General features: G+C 29.5%; 1 protein-coding gene across 15 annotated transcripts in view; it reads left to right on the top strand.

Moving 5' to 3' along the window:
- Nucleotides 1-21414, top strand: part of LOC129907327 (transient receptor potential cation channel trpm) — a 282057-nt gene that overhangs the window by 156755 nt on the left and 103888 nt on the right. For all 15 annotated transcript variants that reach the window (XM_055983461.1, XM_055983462.1, XM_055983467.1 and 12 more), the window contains 5 exons: nt 11887-12049; nt 12242-12382; nt 13021-13093; nt 18035-18194; nt 18374-18510. In XM_055983461.1, the coding sequence (XP_055839436.1) occupies nt 11887-12049; nt 12242-12382; nt 13021-13093; nt 18035-18194; nt 18374-18510 (674 nt within the window). The remainder of the gene's footprint in view (nt 1-11886; nt 12050-12241; nt 12383-13020; nt 13094-18034; nt 18195-18373; nt 18511-21414) is intronic.

Here is a 21414-nt window from a genome sequence, read left to right on the forward strand (position 1 = left end):
GTCCTAAATTGACGTTTGTTCCATACAAAAAACGTCATTTAAAAATTTAAATGTTATGAAATCGGCCATTAGTGTTTTAAATATGTAAAATAAGATATATTGGGTGAAAACTGACGACTCTAAAATTTTTGTAGTTGCTAAAGGTAAAAAAAACCCCGAAGGCAGACTTATTTTACAAAGTTATTTTACGCCATCTTAAAGTTAATGTTTCAAAGGAAAATTTGCTGTATTGAAATTTAAGAAAATAAACAATTTTTTCATTAACTTTTTTACTTGCTCAATAAGGCAAGTATTGGTTTCGTGTCAAAAAAAAAAATTCGAGGTTTTAATCAAAACTAACATTACGATGATGGAGAAGTCCGAAAAAGTGGTTTTCGTCATGACGTCCGTCGGTCTGTGCGTCGGTGCGTCTGTGCGTCGTCAAAAAAAGGTGTACATGAAGCTGCAGCTTAAACGGGTGGATGGATTTTCTTGAAATTTGGTACAGATGATTTTTTCGTAATTTCCAAGGTTGGTTTTTTTTTTGTTTTTTAATATCTCGCTTAGAACATATACCTCCCATACAAAGTGTTCGAGGTATTGCGTTTTTAGTTTTTCTCAAAAAATACGGATAGTGGAAATATGATATTAATTTTTTTTTTTAAATCGCTCATATCGGCTCTTCCCGTACACCGTTAATGAGTTTTTACAATTTTCTCGAAAACGACTCTAAAGATTTTGATTAAATTTAACATACGTTATGTTGTACATAAATCTAAAATAACTGCGTTTTTAGTTGTTCTCAAAAAATACGGGTAACGGAAATATGGCGTAAGAAAATATAAAAAAAAAAATTACATATTTTCGCATTTCTTATGAAACTCCTCAAAAAATCAAATTACTATAACTAATTCAAAATATTTTTCCTAAAAAGCTTTGACATAAAAGCTACTTTTATCACATGAGCAAGTACGTGCGACCCCAGTCGTGCATTTTATTTTATTGAAAATTAGGTAAATTTTCCAAAAAAAAAAACAAATCGTTAACGAAAAAAAAAACTTTACAAATTTTCCCAAAATTTTATCAAAGTCCAACTATCTACATATTTTTGTTGAAGATAAAAATAAAAATACGAAATAATTCATTTTTGATATTTTTCTCAAAGATAAAAAATAAGAAATTGTTTTTTTTTTTCTCGTAAATTTAAGAGCCCTTTAAAAATGTGCCTTATGGCGGTTTCTTAAATTAAATACAAAACCGAAATACTTGTTCAAGGTAAGGGATTTTTGAAGTTTTACAAGAACTGCATTATAATGAAAGCAATAAAGATTTGGGATAGCATATTTATCAAATTCTTATTCGTTGATCGTTTTCATTTTAGATAAAATTGGTTAAATTTTGTTTAAAAAAAATTATTTTTAAAATAGTCCTCTGGAAAGCTGCTAAAAAGTGTCTGTTTATTCTGCAGCTTCTTATACAAAATTTATTTTTGATCTAAAAATTTTAATTTTTTTAAAGTGATTTTGGGCGTAGAGGCAGTTATGTTTTAATTTCTTGAATCGGTAGTGGTTTTAGTTTAAAACCAAATTTTGACCAGCTCACAATTCTTTTCGGCGGGTTATGATCAAAAATGCATTTTTTTTTTTGGATATTTGAGGTCTTCCCGAATATCTAGGCTTCCAGTATAGGTATCGTACAGCAAAATTAATAAAATGGAAGACTGGTTCGCACGTATTTGCTCCTATGCTAAAAGTTGCTTAGGATGTCAAAGTTTTTTGTAGCATTAATAAAATAAAAATTTTAACTCACTTTTAGATATGTAGGTACTAATAATATTATAAGAAATGCAAAAAAGAATTCAATTTTTTTAAATAACAAAAACACCCTTTTGAATCGTTTTAATCTTCAAACTGAAAATGGTATTTGAGGCTATACCTATCTATTTTAATACAAAAAATAGATCTATGGAGCTAGATACACTCAAAACTAGATTGTACTAAAAAAAAGTGTTGTTTAAAAAAAAACCCTGTATCTTATATCTCTCGTAGCTCAAAACTGAATATTATGGCTTACGCCACTATTATTCTCATAGCCTCATTTAATTTCTTGTATAGCTAGATAGAAATTGATTACCTGCTCGAAGGCAAAGTGACGGACCCAAAAGTGCATCAGTTATTCTTTGCTGACGATGGAGCCATCATAAGTGAAGACCCGATATCCCTGCAACGAGCATAAGCGCGAAAAAGACAGAATACCTATGCTGCCCATTTTCTGATCCACACAGGCCTATTCCTGACATTTATTTGAATGGTGTAGTGCTTCCCAAGTGTGAAAAGTTTAAATATCTGGGGTCTATGATAAATAACGAAGGTACTTGTGATGACGATATCAATCATCGCGTAAGCGTAGGGTGGATGAAGTGGCGGGAAAATTCTGACATCTTCTGTGATCGAAAAATGCCCCCTAAGCTGAAAGGAAGACTCTACACCGCAGTTGTGCGTCCAGCACTCACATACGGTTCACAATGTTGGACAATGTACAAAAAGTATGAGAGTAAGTTAACGGCAGCTGAGATGAAGATGCTTCGTATGACAGCAGGAGTAACAAAGCTTGATAGAATTAGAAGTACGAATATCCGAGGAAGCCTTCACGTTAAAAATACCATCTCCCAAAAAATTGAACACGACCGACTCAGTTGGTATTGCCATGTTCAAAGGAGAGATCCTGAGAACCCCGTCAAAAAAGCAATATCATATAACGTTCCAACACGAAATAAAAAGAAAGGTAGGCCTAAAAACTCCTGGTACAAACAAATGCAAAAACACCAGCATTCAGTTGGCCTCAGAAACGGAACAATACAAAACTGGGAGGCTTGCCGCCGATTTCTGAGGTCAACCCGGCGAACCCCACAGGCGGATCACTAGTGTGAAGCAGTAACGTGGGAAGGTTATGAACCCCTCGACATCGAGATTATAACAGCGCCGAGAAAAAAGGAAGAAGAAGATAGCTAGATAGAAATTTTTAGATTTTTTTTTTTTTAATTTTAATATACATATTTCAAACATTTTTCAAAAAAATATTTAGTTTTCTATTCTGAAGAAATAGGTATTTATTTGACAGATAAAAACAAATTTTCAAAAAAAAATTATCAACCTTTTAAAAAAAAAAATGATTTTTCAAAAAAAAAAAATTAAATTTTTTTAAAAATCCAAAATCATTTTTTTTTTTATTTTTCCATATTTTGCCATTAAGGTTACAAAGAGGTTTTTTTAATAAATTTTTTTGATGAAATCACTTAAGTCGCTTATGATTAAGTCAGAAATCAAGAAACCGATTCTATGGATGGTAACGTTAATAACGGTTCAAAATATGTTTTTGTTTTTTTTGTAATTAAAAAGTAGGACGTTAGATGCCAAAATACACATATTTTTTTTAATCAAAATCGTTACAACCGTTTTCGAGAAAAACACGGTTTCCATTTTGGTTATATGGCAAGTACCAATAATTTTTGTCCTTATAAAATTTCAATTTTCAATCTAGGGAATCGCACAAATCCCCTAAATGACCAGTTTGAATCAAATCGCTTCAGTAGTTTCGGTTGTAGCTCGCAATTAGAGACAGATAGAACTGCGAGACATTCTCTAACATCGTTTGTCATGTTTGATTATTATCTCTAGTTCGTTTTTTTTTTTTTACTTAACCTCTGGTCCTAGAAAGATGGTCTATACCTGTTTGAAAACTTAATATAATGCAGACAAGAATCTCATCTAATTTTTTTCCTTAAAAGCTTTATCTAAAAAATGACCTCATAACCTCAATATAAACCTCAAGCTATTTCCAAATTTAACCATCGTGGGCATCATCTAGCGTCAAAATACAAATCTGAAAAAATTAGTGGATTTTTTTTTTTATTTGTTTGAAATAGTTTTTACACTGAGGAAATTGATTCTAGGAAAATTTTAAATAATGAACGCCCTAGTGTGAATAAAATAGTATGTTCATACAAACATTTATTTTGTGCCAAAACATAACTATTTTTTATGTCAAATTACCTACCTCTTAAGTATCCTCACACAGCACAGCTTTTGATGTTATTAATCTAACTACATGAGCTCTTAATGGCAATCAACATCTTAATATGACAATTCCCAAAATTAATTGCACTCCATATGGTTTATTTGAGAGAGGTTTCTGGGTCATATAAATTGGATTTGGTGTGTAAGGGTTGAATAATAATAATATTTTTACCTGTCAAACTGAAATTAATTTACTTTGGTGAAAACAATTAATATAAATGTAAGGTCTTAAATAAAAAAGCCGAAATGCTCAATAAATTAACCTCAAAAAACTCAATGACATAAGTCTCAAAATATAATAAAAGTTTGGGTTGGATGTATTTTAATTGTATGCTCGAATCGCTCTTATACGTCGAAATGATATGCCTGCTTAGGAAAAAAAAAACACACATTTTGGAAATTCCACCACAGTCTTACCTTGGGCTGTATCCTTAAAATTATTATCACTTGAAAAAACGACAACAACAGTGTTTATATGGAGTGTAGGGAAATGCACGTTTCGCTGGCACAATTATTCACAAGCGTGTGTTGGTATGAGTGTTGTTTTGTTTATGAAAAAGACTCTGACTCCAATTGCCCCTCTCACTTTCACATTTTGTTTAAGTGTATGTATTTAGGATAATTGCTTTTTTAGCCTTAAGCTGTTGGCAACAGGATTGCTCTATAGACGTGATTATTGTCTACTGGAATTTTTGTGGTAACAATTAAAGCTGAAGTACAAGTTTAAATGAAAATATATGGCAAAGCCGGAAAGTTAGTATAGATATTGTTTGTATAGGTAAGAGTATTAGAAGTGTAGCGAAAATATTAAATTGCTATTTTCTAAATGTTTGCACAAGTGAAGAATTTTGATTGGGGCTTCAGGCTAAAACGCAGATATTCAGATATTTTCAAAATAATTATAATACTAAATTTATAAACGCTTGAGAGTATTTCATGAATAAGGAAAACAAAATCATGGTAAGGCTTAATGAGCATATTCGCTCTACACACTAAATGTGCCATGCACTAAGCTTCAGAATAATGTTTGAAATTTAAATTATGTATTTACTTTATTTTATATTTGTATACCAAAAATACTTGATGGTAATGAAATTTCAAACCTCTATGCATTTAAAATGACTGCGCTGTAACAAAACAGTTTTTTTTTTTGAAGAATTTTTTTATGAATTTCAAAAAATGAAAGGATATCAAACGATTATCTTGATTATTTAAGGAAAAAAATCGGTTGAGAAAGAGAAAGAATTTCTTCTTATTTAAGCATAGAAACTTAAAACATTAAAAATAAAAAAAGAAATTTGAACGAGGGCCTATTTCATCATCTTCAAAAATTACAATTTACAAGTACTTTTTCATAAAAAATTTAAAATAAAATAAAAATTACAAATTTGCTGAAATAGACCACAGAATGGTAATAGTACAATACCAAAATTAATAAATGCGAAAATATGGGAGAGAATATTTTTATTTTTTAACTTCATATCAGAAAAGATTTCAAGAATAAAATTCTTAGGTTTTTTTTTTCAAAATATTAAGATATGGTGGGCTATGTGAAGTTGGCACACCCAAATGTTGATTTTTTTCAAACTTGCCTGGTTCGATTGCCTAAGGTTAGCCCAAGGCAGCGCAAGTGTTTCTTTTTTTTTGTTATCCCACCCTTTTTTTTTTTAAATTATAACGAAACGAAGTTTTTTTTTAACCTCAAAATTACAATTTTTTTTTTTTTTTCAGTGTAAAAATCTTTGATTTATCACTGTGGTTCGTTTGCCCAAGGTAAAACCACCATTTATTGTCGTCATTCCAACTATAGTTAGTTACAAAGGCTAACTTTATAGTTTCATAATTTTTTTTAGGAAAACAAATAGTACGCATACACCACAGTGACCTTTTTTTAAATTTATAATTTGGAAAAATAAATCCACTGGTGTAGGCACTGCGCCTCAAATGTTATTCATATAAATTGGAATTATTACTTGATTGAATGTAGTCCATAACATATTCCTGTTAAAAAGCTTAAGTTGATTTGTTTTATTTCACATTAAAAACCACAAAATACAAATATTTTTTGCAGTGTAAAAATCATTGATTTTTTTGGTTTGCTAGAATCCAATTTTTTTCAAAAGAAAAGAAACAGCAAATATAAAATGGTGTGTGAGTTAATTTCTTTTTCAGAACACGAATAATAGATATTTTTAAACCTTTCTCAACTAACCATGGTAATTCGATAAAATTCTATTACTTTTTTCGCTAGCCCAACTTTAGTTCAAAAATTAGGACAACAATTTTTTCACTTTTCACTTTTTACACTTTTTTCAAACTTAGTTAATTTTTTTTTTAATTTTTAAAACATCAAATTCCGCTACCACAAAATTAGCCTCTTTCTGAACAAAGTTACACAAAATCACTCAAATATTAAAAAAAAAAATTGATTTAAAAATCAACTCTATTTGTACAAATGTAAGGGTTAAATGTGCCCCACCGTCGAAAAAGCAACTAATTACATTATTAAATCTTGAAAAGAAAAAATTAAAATTAATATCGATCATATACATTACATACCCTTTTGAGACTGATTGAAATATGAATTTTCTTCATTCAGATGATTTTTTAAGAAATAATTTTTCCAATTCGCTTAAAAATTATGCAATAATTTTAAATTTTCTGAAAGAGTTTAGATAGAAATAAACATCCAATACTAAATTTTTCCTGTTCACAAAAATTGGTTTTAGGTGAATTTTTTTAAAATTTGATTAAGAAAATGAATTAAAATCCAGTTTCTCATTCTCGAAGTAGATTTGAACTTTTATTTGACTGCAAAAAAAAAACTTTTCTCTTTTTTATTTTTTTAAATTGGAAAATGCTGAAGTTCCAATTAAAATAATTTAATATTAAAGCTGTTCAGCGAATTTACACCTAATTTTGTATTTCTATTTTTTTTTTTTTTAGTTCTTTCTTTATTCAATTCATGTACCTTAGGTTCAATAATAAATTTGAAGGAGAAGGTCAATGACTAAAAGATGTATAAAAAAATAACACAACAAAAAACGTGGTAATGATTTTGATATTGATTTTCATCGAAAAATTATTACAGCTTTCGCCCAAATTAATCGCTAAAGGCCAAAATATCCTCATGAGCTTCAATTTGTATTTTATCAAATGCATAATTTGTAAACTTTGTCCCCGCTTTTTAAGGATCCTTGGGGAATTTTTGATGGGATATAACGAAAATCTAAGTTCCTTTAAGATTTAATCCTGTGACTTTGTTTAAATATTTTTAATTTTCCTTCCCAAATAGTGTCACAAAACAGCTTCCAATGGGACTTGAAAATAAAAATTCATTACATTTAATAAATTTAATCTCCTTTTTTATAAACACTGTCTCGCATACCAGATCATACACGTAAATTTCGCACCCCAAGTAAATATAAATTCACTCCTTGAATTTCAAGACACGATGAATTTATGAGCCTTATTCACGAGAGTGTCTCTTCCAAGTAAAAGTGATATAACTCAATAAAAGCAAACGCCTTTGAATAAAATGGATATGGCAAAATGATATCCTTATTCACTTAGCTGCATTTCAAGGATTCAAATGCAAATCTAAAAACAAATCCAATTGCACTTCTCTTTTGTATTAAGAATCTAATTCTTTTTCTTGGGCAAGTGTTTTATGTTTATCCCCCTTTTCCCATCTTCCAACTAAAAGCATTTCAAATCTCAAAGAATAGTGAATTGAATTTATTTTGAAATAAATTTTCTTAAAAAAATTAAAGAAAAAAAAAATCGTTTGAAATGTTAATCCGTATTATAATTAAAAAGGTTTTATTCATTTCCTTGTTAAATTGTACCTACAATTGTATTATTTTCTTGTCACTGTTGACGCAGAAAAAATTCTAAAAGAAACTTTTGTTAGCCGAGGGTAAAGCCCTCATCATCACCCATGACTATGCCCACAACCATCACCAACCCCAACCATACCATCACCCTTAGCAATGTGTTACTTTCATGGAATTTCAGTAAATTCCTTTGGCTGTGTGAACAACAGGAGGAAAAGTGGGATGGCACGGTTGCTTTGCTGGTTCGTGTACGTACTTAGTTGTATGGAAAAGAATAAATTACATGAAGTGCTGAATGTAATTTTCACGTGGAAAATAAATTTTAAACGAACAATATCCTTTTGGGAAGGAAAGGTCTTCCATTTTATTCGGGGTTAAAGGAGGGACGAGGGTGAAAGCAGACACTCTGTATAAGTGCCAAAAATGTGTTGGAATTTTTTTATAAGAAAAAAGTAGAAAAAAAAATTAAACATTTAATTTTTTTTTTATTTCACGCTTCACTTTGTCAGAATCCATTTTATTAGAATTTCAAGGCCTTTGTAAACACGTCTTTCGGTTTTTTTTTTGTTTTTTAATTACATTGCTTTTTAATAATGCGTAGATGTATAAATTTGGGGTAAGTTGTGTTTTTGTTTTTAAATTATGTCTTTTATATGGAAATCCTTGTTCAAATCCATTTGGACATTTTTAAGGTTTTCCTTTTTCTTTTACACAGAAATCAATTAACCTAGACAAATATATAGACACAAAAAATTAAGTTGGGTTGTGGGGATACATTTTATTTTTTTTGCCCATAATAATGCCAACGCCAATGGTTAAAAGTTTTACTTTGATGTTCATTAGCTGATGATGATGAATTTTTTCATGCAAGAAAAACTCTCTGGAAATAAATTTTGTTTGCCATTAAACAAGAGTTAAACATAATTAAGGGGAACTGTTTTTGTTTCAATAAAATGCATGACTTAATTTTCAAAATTATTTTTTTTTTTCATTTTCAATTAATTTAAGGTTGGAACGCAATAAATTAGCTTAAAAAATTGATGGTCTATTTTGGATTGACAAATATTTTTTCTTCACAAATATCTGCAGTCAAAAACTTCAAAACTAGGTACTTCAAAATGGATTTTAATGGACTATTACACTGGTCAACAAGGTTTTTGCTACACCAACCAAAATATACTTTTCTAGTAGTTTTTGATGTGCTGAACTCGAATCTGAAGTCAAAAAATTGTTATTGGCCTCCGTTTTTGAAATATTACCGTTAGAAAATGTCAAAAAACGTCATTTTGGCTGTTTTCAAGGCTATGTTTCTTATAATCACCGTTACAAATTTGTTTATAATTAATTACCCCACATAAAAACAGGAGCTCAAAAACAGCCAAAATGACGGTTTTTAGCATTTTATAACGGTAATATCTCAAACAGGGAGGCCAATAAAATTATTCTGACTCCAGGTTCGAACTCAGAACCCCAAAAACTACTAGAAAAGTATATTTTTTTTGTTCTTGTTCCAAAAAAAAAGTTAAATTTTGTTGACCAGTGTTATTTTGGTTTCCTAAACAAAATTGTAAAAGTTCTTATAACTTTAGGCAAGACTTTATTTATTTATGTACATAGTACATCTAAAAGGAAAAATGTCATTTAAGTGATTTTTTTTGGGGCCTTATTAGAAATTTGAGATAGAGAGTTAAACAGAAAATAGGCAACTCTACCCTATAACATTTTTTTAATGGTTATGCATTAGAAGAATTATTGTAAAATATGACTGATTAAAAAAACTGATGAAGCAATGTGAAAAACATAAGATTATACCTACAGTTAAAATAACACAGCCACACAAAAAAAAAGTTCTGACCTGGGGATGCGACTATGTTTTTCATATAGTTTTTGGGTCGCTGAAAACGAAATCTGTTTTGCCCCCATCACGTCAGGTTTTCGAGATAACCTCAAAAAATGTCACGAAAAAAATGTTTTTCTCTGATCTGGATGTGCGAATATGTTGATTATATAGTTTTTGGGTCGCTGAAAAAAAAAAAAATGTCAAAACCAAAAAAACAAAAGTTCTTATCTGGATGTGCGAATATGGTTTTGTCGTATGTTTTTTGGGTCACTTAAACCAAATACGAAGGCCATTTTGCTGTATCACGTCAGGTTTTTGAGATAGGTATCCTCAAAAATACCAGATTAGAACTTTTGGTTTTTTCATTTTTTAGGATATCTTGGAAACAAGACGTGATAAGGCAAAATTGACTTCGAATCTGGAATAAGCGACCCAAAAACTATATGATTAAAATTTTCGCACATCCAGATCAAAGAAAAACATTTTTTTTCCGTGACATTTTTTGAGGTTATCTCGAAAATCGACGTGATAGGGCAAAACAGACTTCGGATTCGGTTTCAGCGGTCCAAAAACTATAAGAAAAACATAGTCGCAACCCCATTCGCATATTTTGAAAGAAGTTCCTATAGATTTTTTTTTATACCACAGAGGAGTGTTTAATTTTTTTCATAAAATATTTTTTTACATTTTGCATTGAAAAACGAATTTCAATATTGTGCAATAGCTATGAAAATTTTTAAATTCTTATGTAGTCAATTATTGTAGAAAATTAAAAAAAAAATTATAAAATTCATTAATTCGTGGTTGTCGTAACAGAAAACGAAAGATGATGAAATTTAAAATACACTGAACGAAAAAAAACCAAATATTTTCTAAACAATTTGCCATAGAAATTTGTTTCTATTTAGTTTAAGTACAGTCATAAGTTTAGCTATCAGCTATAACTAATGGGACACCTGCCAAAAATGTGTTACAAAATTCGAGATTACATAGTAGCTAGATTTAATTAGTTTACAAAATATTTCGATATTTTTTGGATTTAAGAAAGAATTTAAAACCTTTTACGTTTCAACTAACGTTCTCGAAATATTATTTTAAGATGTTAACTTATAAATAATTGAAAATGGCACAAAATTTAATTTTCTTAGAATAAATTTGATCTGATCAGTTTTCGTAAAGAAAAAAATATCCAAACGGACATGGAATGAAGTTTGATTCAGTTCATTTTGGAATTCGTATCTAAATCTAAAAATCTAATACCCTTATATTTTATATGAAAGCTTTATCCCGAAAACAAAGGAAAAAAGTTCAGTTAGATAATTTACTGGTATAGTACAAATGAAAAAATTCAATCCGAACAAATAACAACCAACGAATTTGAAGTCCAGAAAGCTTAAATAAAATTAAAAAAAAAAATATAATTTTTTTTAACTTTCAATGTCTGTTAAGACCTCTTTCCGAAATCATGTTCCCCTTCTACGTCTCACTCATTTTTATCTCCACTTGCCTTTTTTTAATATTTCTCAAAATTGAAAACTTTCGAAATCATTTTAAAAGCCTTTTGATTTGTGTCTTCCTAAATGTACTAGAAACTGTACATCTCTTAAATTTAAAATGATCAAAAATGTTAAATAAGTTTAGTCTTAAACTTTAAATAAAATGTGACAGCAACATAACTCACATCGTTTTTGTTTTTCAAACTAACAAAAAATAATAAACCACCATAAAGTTTTCTGTTTTTCAAATTTGTTGACATAATTTCCGTCGTTCAAGTTCCATTTCCTGTTATTAAAAAATAAAAACCAGGAAAACTCTATTTTTCCATTAAACTAAAAAGCAAAATAACATCTACAATTTATAAAAAAAAAAAAAAACACAAAGATACCTTTCAAAATATATACATTTTGAATCTAATTTAAAGTTTCAAAAACACAATTTAGCCGACACCACCCGCCTAGCTGCTGTCGCTGTTATGTTATTATATGAAAACAAGAAGATCCTTGTTTTTATTCAAATCCCAATCCCCCACATCAATCAGCCAGAACAATTTGGTCATTTTAATCATATGTCCTTGCTCTTCCAAGAGCTCATGTGGCGTGTGTCATTATTTTCATCTCGTTTCGTTATTTGTTCTTCTTCATCAAAAAATATATAGATGCTGCTGTGGACAATCCCGCCCAACACATCAAGTAATTCCAGGCATCGAAGTCGGCTCGCCCGGTGACTCATGGCTGCCATACAAACACACCCGCGCCCAACCCACCGACGCATATGGAACAATCGAATTCCAGGGTGGTGCTCATCCTACAAAAGCACAGGTGAGTTGTAGTATAGAATAGAGTTGTCTGTCCTTCACGTTGGGCGCCAATTTGACGTCTGACATAACAATATTCTACCCCATCTGAGACTAAATTTGTAAACATTCATATTTTCTCTTGAATTTCGGAACTCATCCTCTGCTGCACCTGAACCTAAACATGTACATGAACTGAACACATGCATGCATGTAGTATGTCCGACTGTCATTCGACACTAGACCCGAACTGCTGGTGCAACTATTCAACAAAGAATGGAACCTAGAACTGCCAAAGTTGCTGATAACTGTTCAAGGTGGCAAAGCGAATTTCGAACTGCAACCAAAGCTCAAAAAGGTAAGATAGACAGACACAAGTTTGTCGTCATTTAATTTTGTACATGTTTTTGCTGTTGTTGTTGTTGGTTGTTGGTTGGATGTTGTTATGTGTAAATACAAATATCCTGGATGTGAATTAATCATTTGTTTTGAGTGGTTATGTATGCTGGAGATGGAGAGGAGATACGTGTGTCCTTTCACAGACTCGCTTCTTCCTGAGGGAGGATAGACGAAAAAGGTTAACAAGAAGACGAAAATTCTCATATCGGAAGCAGTCCGTATATTCTCATTTCTCAATTTTCAAGTGAAATCGATCGGATGTTTGTTGTTGTTGTTGTTGTTTTTTTTGAATTTTTTATTTTTGTTATCCTTGAGGGTGTCTTCCTCTGGTGTATGTTTGTGTCAGAATTTAATGTAAAAGTTGTGTTTTTGTGGGTGTAGGTGGATTGGATGGTTGTGAGAATTATTCAAGTGTGTTTCCATCTTTTTAAAATATTCATAAGTGTCATGTTCGAATGGTTGTTTTCGGGTTGAATATGATTTAGCACTCAATAAAAAAATTTGTATTTTTTGGTATTTTGTGAATTTTTAATGAAACGAACATTCAAATGAGAATCTGTTCAATTGTTGTTTTTTTTTGTTTTTGTTTTTTTCTAGGAAATCAGAAAAGGTTTATTAAAAGCAGCCAAAACAACAGGAGCATGGATATTTACTGGAGGCACAAATACAGGTAAATTATTATGCTACAGATTGAAGAAGTCTTACATTTTTATCTTTTAACCTTTCAACTGTAATTTTGATGAATTTACATTAGTTTATTCTTAAAATTTAAATGAAATTTTTCTTTACGTGTTTTGTCTTAAAATAATGAGGGCTTTTGATTTTGTACTTTTCTGTAATGTTTAAACGGCCAAAAAATAAGTTTTTGAAACTTTGCCGCTTTTAGAAGATATCGATTATGTTAAAATATAGACTTTTCATAATATAGTTATGCAACACTGAAATAAAATAGTGTATGTTTCCCGCTTGAGTTCACTTTCGAATTCGGGGTATTAAAAAAGTTAAGTATTTACCTATGCAAAGTTTTTTTTTTTTAAATTCGAAAAAATTATGTATCAAAAAAGAACTTTGCAAGTAACTTCCTCGAATCTAGACCCAAATTATAAAAAAATAAAATCTGTAATATGGTCAAACTTTTTTTTTTTTTTTTTTTTGAACTGCAAATTTGTGAAATTGATATAGAGAAATGTCTCCATTTTTAAATCGATGAAGAAAAATGTTGACATTTTATATACTTTTTCCTCGTTTCCTTGCTTTAAAAAACGATTATAAGCCTTCATATAAGAGGTTGTAACTTCTTATATTATTTTAATACTTAGAGCTGCTTAATTTATCACTGGATAAACTTCTTTCATACAATTTTGTTCAAAATTATACCTAATAGAAATGTTCAAAGATTTGAGAGGATTTCGAATGCTGTATTTCAAAATCTTTTGGTTTTATGCAGATAGTTTTTGGACTCAATTGAAGGACTAAAAATAAGGTCTTCAGGGAAAAAAATGATGAATATAGAAAAAGGGTAAATAAATATTCTTTTAACCTTTTAGAAAAAAAACTTAAGTTTAGCCCTCTGCCGACACACGGGTGCGAATTTGGAAGGACAAAAATAAAAAAAAATTACGATTTTTCAAAAAAGTGGTCACAAAAAATACCTATTAATTTAGCCCAAAAAAAAAAATAAAATGCACGACTGAGTCACACGTACTTGCTCTTATGGTAAAAGTAGCTCTTATTTTAAAAGTTTTTATGAAAAAATGTATTATAATTTAATTTTATTAAAGTACATTTCTGATAATGTTAAAAAATACATAAAATCTGTTTTTATAAATCAATAAAATACCGATTTTAATGGTTTTGATCAGAAAACGAATTATGCAATCTGATTTCTTGTATAATAAGAAATTTTTAGAAAAAAAGGATTTTGAAAATCGTTAGAGCCGTTTAAAAAAAAAACATTAACTTTTTATATAGATACCTACATAGTATAAAAATTTTCAAACGTTTAAAAAAAAAAAAAAAAATTGGAATGCCATTTTGAAGAAACTATTAATGTGCAGTTAAAAACGAAATTTCAAAACATTTCAAAAAAATTATAAATAATTTTAAAAAAACCAAATTTAAATTTAATGACTACGGTTATTTAAACGATTTTGTATACAAATTTTCTTTGAAATCGGGTTAGAATTACAAACAAAAACTTAAATCAAAATCGTTGGAGCCAGTTTTTGAAAAAAATTTACTTTTCTTTTCCCGTTTTATGGCAGGTACCGTTAGTTTTGTTTCTAAAAACAAAATTTACCATACCGCACAGTGTGTCGTCCCCTTATGATAAATCACTTTTTTTTTTGTTAAAAATTAATATTTTTGCTATTAAAATATAATTAAGAAGTGTCAACTCATATGAAAACATATTTATCTTAGAAAATAACCCAGGTTATGTATTCAAAATAAGCACCGAAACATGAGTACCTCGGAAATCGAAAATATTTTCAGGAATTTATGCGAATCTTTGAGAGTGTATATTTCACGTTTGGTGAATGTTTGAAAAATTTTGTTAATGTTATTTTGTTTATTTAAGTGTTGTTGTAAAACGTATAACAAAAAAAATTAAATTCATAAAATTATATATGAGTTATTAAAATTTCTTTGATAAATGGCCAAAAAAGAAAAAAATTAATTTTTAAACTTAATTAAAAAAAAAAAACATATAAATCATATCGATAATTTTATTATATTATTTTGCCTAAGGCCTATACTTAATATTGGCAAAGTTTGGTCTGCTTCTGTTTGCGATTACCAGAGATATTCACATTTATGTGCTACGAGTCAAGTACTCAAAATAATTCATTTTTTGAAAAACAGCTTCAAGGGGATCACAAAAATGAAAAAATCGATGTATTTAATAATATTTAACCATACACAAGTAACAAAAAGCTGTTTATGTAATTAAAAATATTTTAAGTATTGTTTTCAACACGAAAAAAATTAAATTTTTCTGCATACTAAATTTTTAATATAATTACTTGACCCGGCCACGCTCTACTGTGTATTATAGCGTATTTACCAACCTCGCCGATATAATAATTTACGAAAATGCAAATAAAACGTTATTTCAAAATTTGAAAGCGATTGACAAAAAACTATTCGAGATTTGCTATGAAACGCAAATAAACCTACGATTTTTTTTGTATAGAGAAGATAAACAAAACAAGTTGACTTCAACTTAAGATTTCTCAAAGTAGAAAAAAGATATTGAAAAAATTTAAACGGGCTTTAAAAGAACACATTTAGTTCTTTTAGAAACTGAAACAAATTTATTAAAAATAAATCACCACGATCAAAAATATAACCTCAAAAACTGTTAAATAAACGACATTTCAGATTTTCTAACGGGAATATTTCAAAAACGTGACTTCGGATTCGAGTTCAGCACACCTAAAACCTTACGAAAAGTATATTTTTGTTTATATACCAAAAAAAAAAAAATAATTTTGCTCACAAGTGGCTTCTTCAATAAATGTTAATTTCATAAATTATACTAAAAAAAAAGTAATAGGTTGTTAAATTTGTTAATTTGTAACTTTTTTTTCTATTCCTGACATAAAAACACAAAAAAAAGATATTAAAACTCCAAAAACTTGGCTGCAAGTATTTATGATAAACTTTTGTATGGGCTCGACACACTGTGTACCGGTTTGAAAAAAATTATTTTTCAATATTTTTTTTTGTTTAAATTAAAAAAAAAAAAAACAAAACTGACTTTTTTAAAAATATTTTTCTTAGGGCCAATTTTTCAATACTCAGATAAACCTCAGTTAAAGCTTATTCCTAGGAATTAAAGTTTTTTTTATGTTGACATTTGGCAGTTTTTATTCTTCTGATAGTCTAACTGACGATTGAAAAATCAGCGCTTAATTTTTAAAACTTAGGCTACTTAAAACTAAAAGTACAAAAATTTTTGGTTACTATCGGTCATGTTGTTTACGAGAAAGTCAGAAATAAAAAAAAACGGTTCTATGTCAGGTATCGTTCATAATTTAAAAAAATATTGTTTCTATATCAGAACCTAATATGCTATATATATATTTTTTTAATCAAAATCGTTAGAGCCTTTTTTGAGAAAAACAAGGTTTTCCATTTTAGTCATATGGCAAGTACCATCAGTTTTGGTACTAAAAATAAAATTTCATGTGTGAATTTTTGATCATATGATTCAACTTTAAAGTTTTATGTTTTATTTGGGCTTAAATGATCTTTATTTTTGAATACAATTAATGAAAACAATAATTCGTCTTTGTGTTACCCTTTACGTTTGGCCGGTTTCTTTCCAGCTTCTTGAGGGTTTTTTTTATTTGATTTTAGTAATGGAAATGGAAATTTAATACATTTTTAATTAATATTGTTGAATTCAAAGTAACTAAGAGCCTCTAGCTCTAAGCTCTTAGTCCTTATAAAAAAATTGATTTTTCATCGAGTTAACCTTTCTTAAGAGCTATAAAGCCATATTTAATGATAAAACAAAACAAAAAAAAAAAACAAACACTTTGACATATACAAACTTTAAAATCTACAAAAAGGTATACTAGCATTGACAATACACCACAACCCTTATATTTCTCCACTTTCAATTCCAAAGAAACAAAAGATCAAGGCCACATTCCTTTAAGAAGACGTTTTTTTTTCTTCTTCTTTTGTGTCTGTTACTAATTGAAAAGTTTGTAAAAGTGTATAGACAAATAAAAAAAGTATACTCACCTATATTACATGATTTACAATGAATTCTTTTAATTTTTTGTAAAAGGGAATAAAACTTTGCTCCAAAATGAACTTTGTAACACTTCTGTGAATTACACCTTTTGTCTTTAAAAAAAACTCCAAATTCAAACAAATTTGATGTAATTTAATTAAAACGTATTAAATTGAATAGAATTCCACCAAATTAAAGAATGTTAAACAAATTTTTCCCTCAGAGACTCAACCGAAAAAAAAGTTAACAACCTCTTTTACGCAGACATTTACATCACACAGAAAAAAAAAATCCTTTCATTTCCTCAAATTACTTCCGGGTTATTTGTTTCTTTACAACATTACCGTAAATTATATCTCTTTCACCAAGTCATTATTACACTCGTGTACCTTAACTCCTTACTACAATTCATTCCAAATTTATGCCCACGTATAAGAGGCAAGTTCTTCGTCATTCTTCGAAATAAGGATTCAAGCTGAATATCCTCCCATATACATAATTCGGACAGTGTGTGCCATTGTGTCCCTATAGCCAACACATAATATACCAAACCATTGACCAAGAAGAGTAGAAGCATGTCACGTACGTGCTTAGCCATCAGCAACGTGACACGACCATAATCCCGCAGGATAACTTCCTGAAGTAGTTCTTTCGCAAAAAAAAAAAGAAAAAAAAAATCCACCAACACACTTATAAATAAAAGAAAGAAAAAAAAGTCCTTCATAGGTGTTCTTATTTTTTTTTAGTCCTGTTGATAATCCACATGGCACTGACCATATCCGACTTAGTCAAGTTGAAAGATTTCCAAGATTAACACAGCATTAATTCTATCTCGTGTTTCGTCTCTTTTTTTTTCTCTCACAGGCGTCACAAAACAAGTGGGCGATGCGCTACTACTCGAAGGACAACAAAGGACCGGTCGTGTTGTTAGCATAGGTATTGCACCGTGGGGCATTGTGGAGAGAAATCACGAGCTTCTGGGACATAACCGTGAGGTTCCTTGCCACAGCATCAGTTCGCCAAGGTAAGAAGAATAATTTAAACTTGAACAACTTTACATCGTTATATCTTCTGTGTGACATGAGATTGTTGTATAGATAGATCCTTTCTCAGCAATCCTTACTATAAAATTACAAATTTTTTTCTCTCTTTTTTTTTCTTTTTCGTTATTCTTGTCTCGTTATTTGATATAATAACACACAGATCCAGATTGGCTGTTCTGAACAATCGTCATGCATACTTCCTGCTCGTCGATAACGGTACTCAAGCCAAGTATGGTGCCGAGTTGATCCTTCGAAGGAAACTGGAAAAATTCATTTCGAATCTGAAACTTCATCCTTGTAAGTAATTGGGAGTCTATAGTTTTTTTTTTTTTGTCCTTTTTTTTTCATTTTTTATCCCTTTTTTTCTTTTGATATTGAATACAAGAGTGTGGGACGAGCACGAGTAAAAGTTTGAGAGGGAGGTTTTTGGGGAAGTTTTCAGAGAAGAAGTGTTTGAGAAGGTTTTTCAACTTTTTTTTTTCCAATGTTTTCAAAGTTCCTTTTTCCCAGTATTTTTTATTCTCTCTTTTTTATCAAAAAAAAAGAAAGAAAATAAACTACTAGTTTTTTAAAGGAGAATGTCCATTTTGTTGGTTGATTTAATGCTCGAACCAGATGGAGAGTGGCGGTGTAGTTCTTCAAAAACTAAAGCAGTTTGGTATTCGGTTTGGTTTGGTTACGTTTCGATGAATATTGCTTTTTAAGATATTTTTTTTCGCTTTCTCTCTTTTGGTAAAAGGAACAAACTATTGGATTAAGTCTTTTTTTTTACATGAAATTAGTTTTTTTTTTAAAGGAAAAAGGATCAAACTATAAGCGAAACCATTATCGAATTTTGATTAAAAATAAAAAATTCTAGACTGATGTTAAGGATTTGATTGATTTGATGTTGAATATATCATCCAACGAAAAAAAAAAATAAAAAACTTTAAAGCCAATTTTCCAAAACTAGCTCAAAATAGTTGGAGGTCATCTTGCTTTGACGCAAAATACTTCTACAGAATACATAATTTTAACTGATTTAAAAACTATTCATTCATACTTGATGACCTAGATTTTTAATATTTAATAGCCGAGGATCAAAATTGTCTGATAAATGGTTTTATGTACCTTAGTTATGGGTGTGTAAGTTGGATATAGAATTTGTACATAGTGAAAGAGTAGTTCGCATCAACGTAGAAGAAAGTTATTTTGTTTTGAAGGATTTCTATCGCTATGAAGTTTTTTGGTTCGGAACTTTGTTGTTTGGTTGCAATTTCATTCCAGTTTATGCTAATTGCTGCGAGATTTTTCAGCAGATTTTCTAAGTAGAAGCTTTTTTTAAATGCTTTTATAAAATTAAGAACAAAAACTACGTGAAAACTTAATTAAAAATTAATTAAAAATAATTTTTAGTTGAAAAAAATAAATAATTCGAATTTATTGAAAAATTCTAATACGATAAAATTTGAAAGGTTTGCCAAATTTTATAATTTCGGCAAAAAATTAAAAAAAAAAATTATGAAATAATTACATTTTATATTTTAAACTTAAGACTGGGTTCCCTTTTTCAGCAAAGTCAAATCTCATGTAAAAGCATTTGTGTGTATTAGTGAATGTGTTTCGCTCTCTCGCCATCGAATTCTCTGGTTTTTTACTCTCAGGATGTTGGTTATGGTTTTCATTCATTGTCTCTTTGTGAGATCGCCATCGCACTCACGCGTGCGGGGTGACATGCAAATGGATGTAGGTATACTACATAGATCTTTATATGGATATGGTGTTTGTGGACGAAAACTGGTTTGAAATTCAATATTTTCATGAAAGATTTCTGGAGTGTATACCTATTTATTTTTGAAATGAAAACTTGTTTCCATGTTGCTGTTGTGGATGGCATTTGAGTTTTTTGTGTATCAGAGAAATTTTTTGCATTATAATAATAATTATAGTTGTTCAACGGAGAAGCAGGTAGAGGATGTGTTATATGGGTGCATTGATATAATATACTTGACAGTATCCTTTGTGTAGTTTGTATAAAAATATGAGTAGATGCGCAGAAGGATTGGTTTTCAGGTTCTTGCTCACTTTTCAGTTGTTCTTCGTTGAGCAATTTTTTATCTCGCACACGCGCGTGCCGGCTGACATGGAAATGTATTTACTTACAATATATAGAATGTTTAGGTTCTTATCTATATGTTGTTTGAGGATGGACTCGATATCAATCCAATTTACTTTCAACACCTTTTTAATAAAGATTTTTTTAGAGTCACCAATGCAATGAACTCAGTTGAATCGATTTTGTTTTTTATTTACCTATACCTACATTATTAGGAAACAAAAATAAGGCAGCATTAATAACACTGGTCAACAAAATTGAACTTTTTTTTTGCCACAAGAACCAAGATATACTTTTCTATAGGTTTTTGATATGCTGAACTCGAATCTGAAGTCAAAAAAAATTTGATTGGCCTCCGTTTTTGAGATATAACAGTTATAAAATGCTGAAAAACGTCATTTTGGCTCTTTTCTAGCTTCTGTTTTTATGTGGGGTAATTCATTATAAACAAATTTGTTGCCAATAGCATTTTTCTGATTGCGCATTCGAGTTCAGCAACTCAAAAACCTTTAAAAAAGTATATTTTGGTTCTTGTGGCAAACAAAGTTTAATTTGTTTGGCCAGTGCTATTTCTGAGTCAAAGACCACTCCTTAAATTTTAAATATCTCGGGAAGTAAAAAAGATATTGGAAAGATTTAAACATTTTTTGAAAGAATAAAACCAGTTCTTATAGGAACCGTTACAAATTTTTTCATAAGGAACTACCCCACATAACATAACATACCCTCGAAAACAGCCAAAATGACGTTTTTCGGTATTTTCTAACGGTAATATTTCAAAAACGGAGGCCAATAAACATTTTCTGACTTCAGATTCGAGTTCAGCATATCAAAAACATATAGAACAGTATATTTTGGTTCTTGTGGCAAAAAGCTTGTTGACCAGTGTAACTTATAAGTTACTTTTTTTTAAACCTTGAAATTAATTTTTCAACTATGTAATCAAAGTTTAGGGAAGTTTTCAAAAATAATTTTCAAGCTCAACACTTTGAAAAAAAAAATGATCTATTTTTTCAAACTGATATTTTAATTATAAATTCAGATAGGCATCAGCTACTTTTTTGCTTGTTTCCTCAGTAGGTGTAATTTTAAAAACTTTGTTTTTG

Source organism: Episyrphus balteatus, chromosome 1 (genome assembly GCF_945859705.1).
Source record: "Episyrphus balteatus chromosome 1, idEpiBalt1.1, whole genome shotgun sequence".
Lineage (NCBI taxonomy): Eukaryota > Metazoa > Arthropoda > Insecta > Diptera > Syrphidae > Episyrphus > Episyrphus balteatus.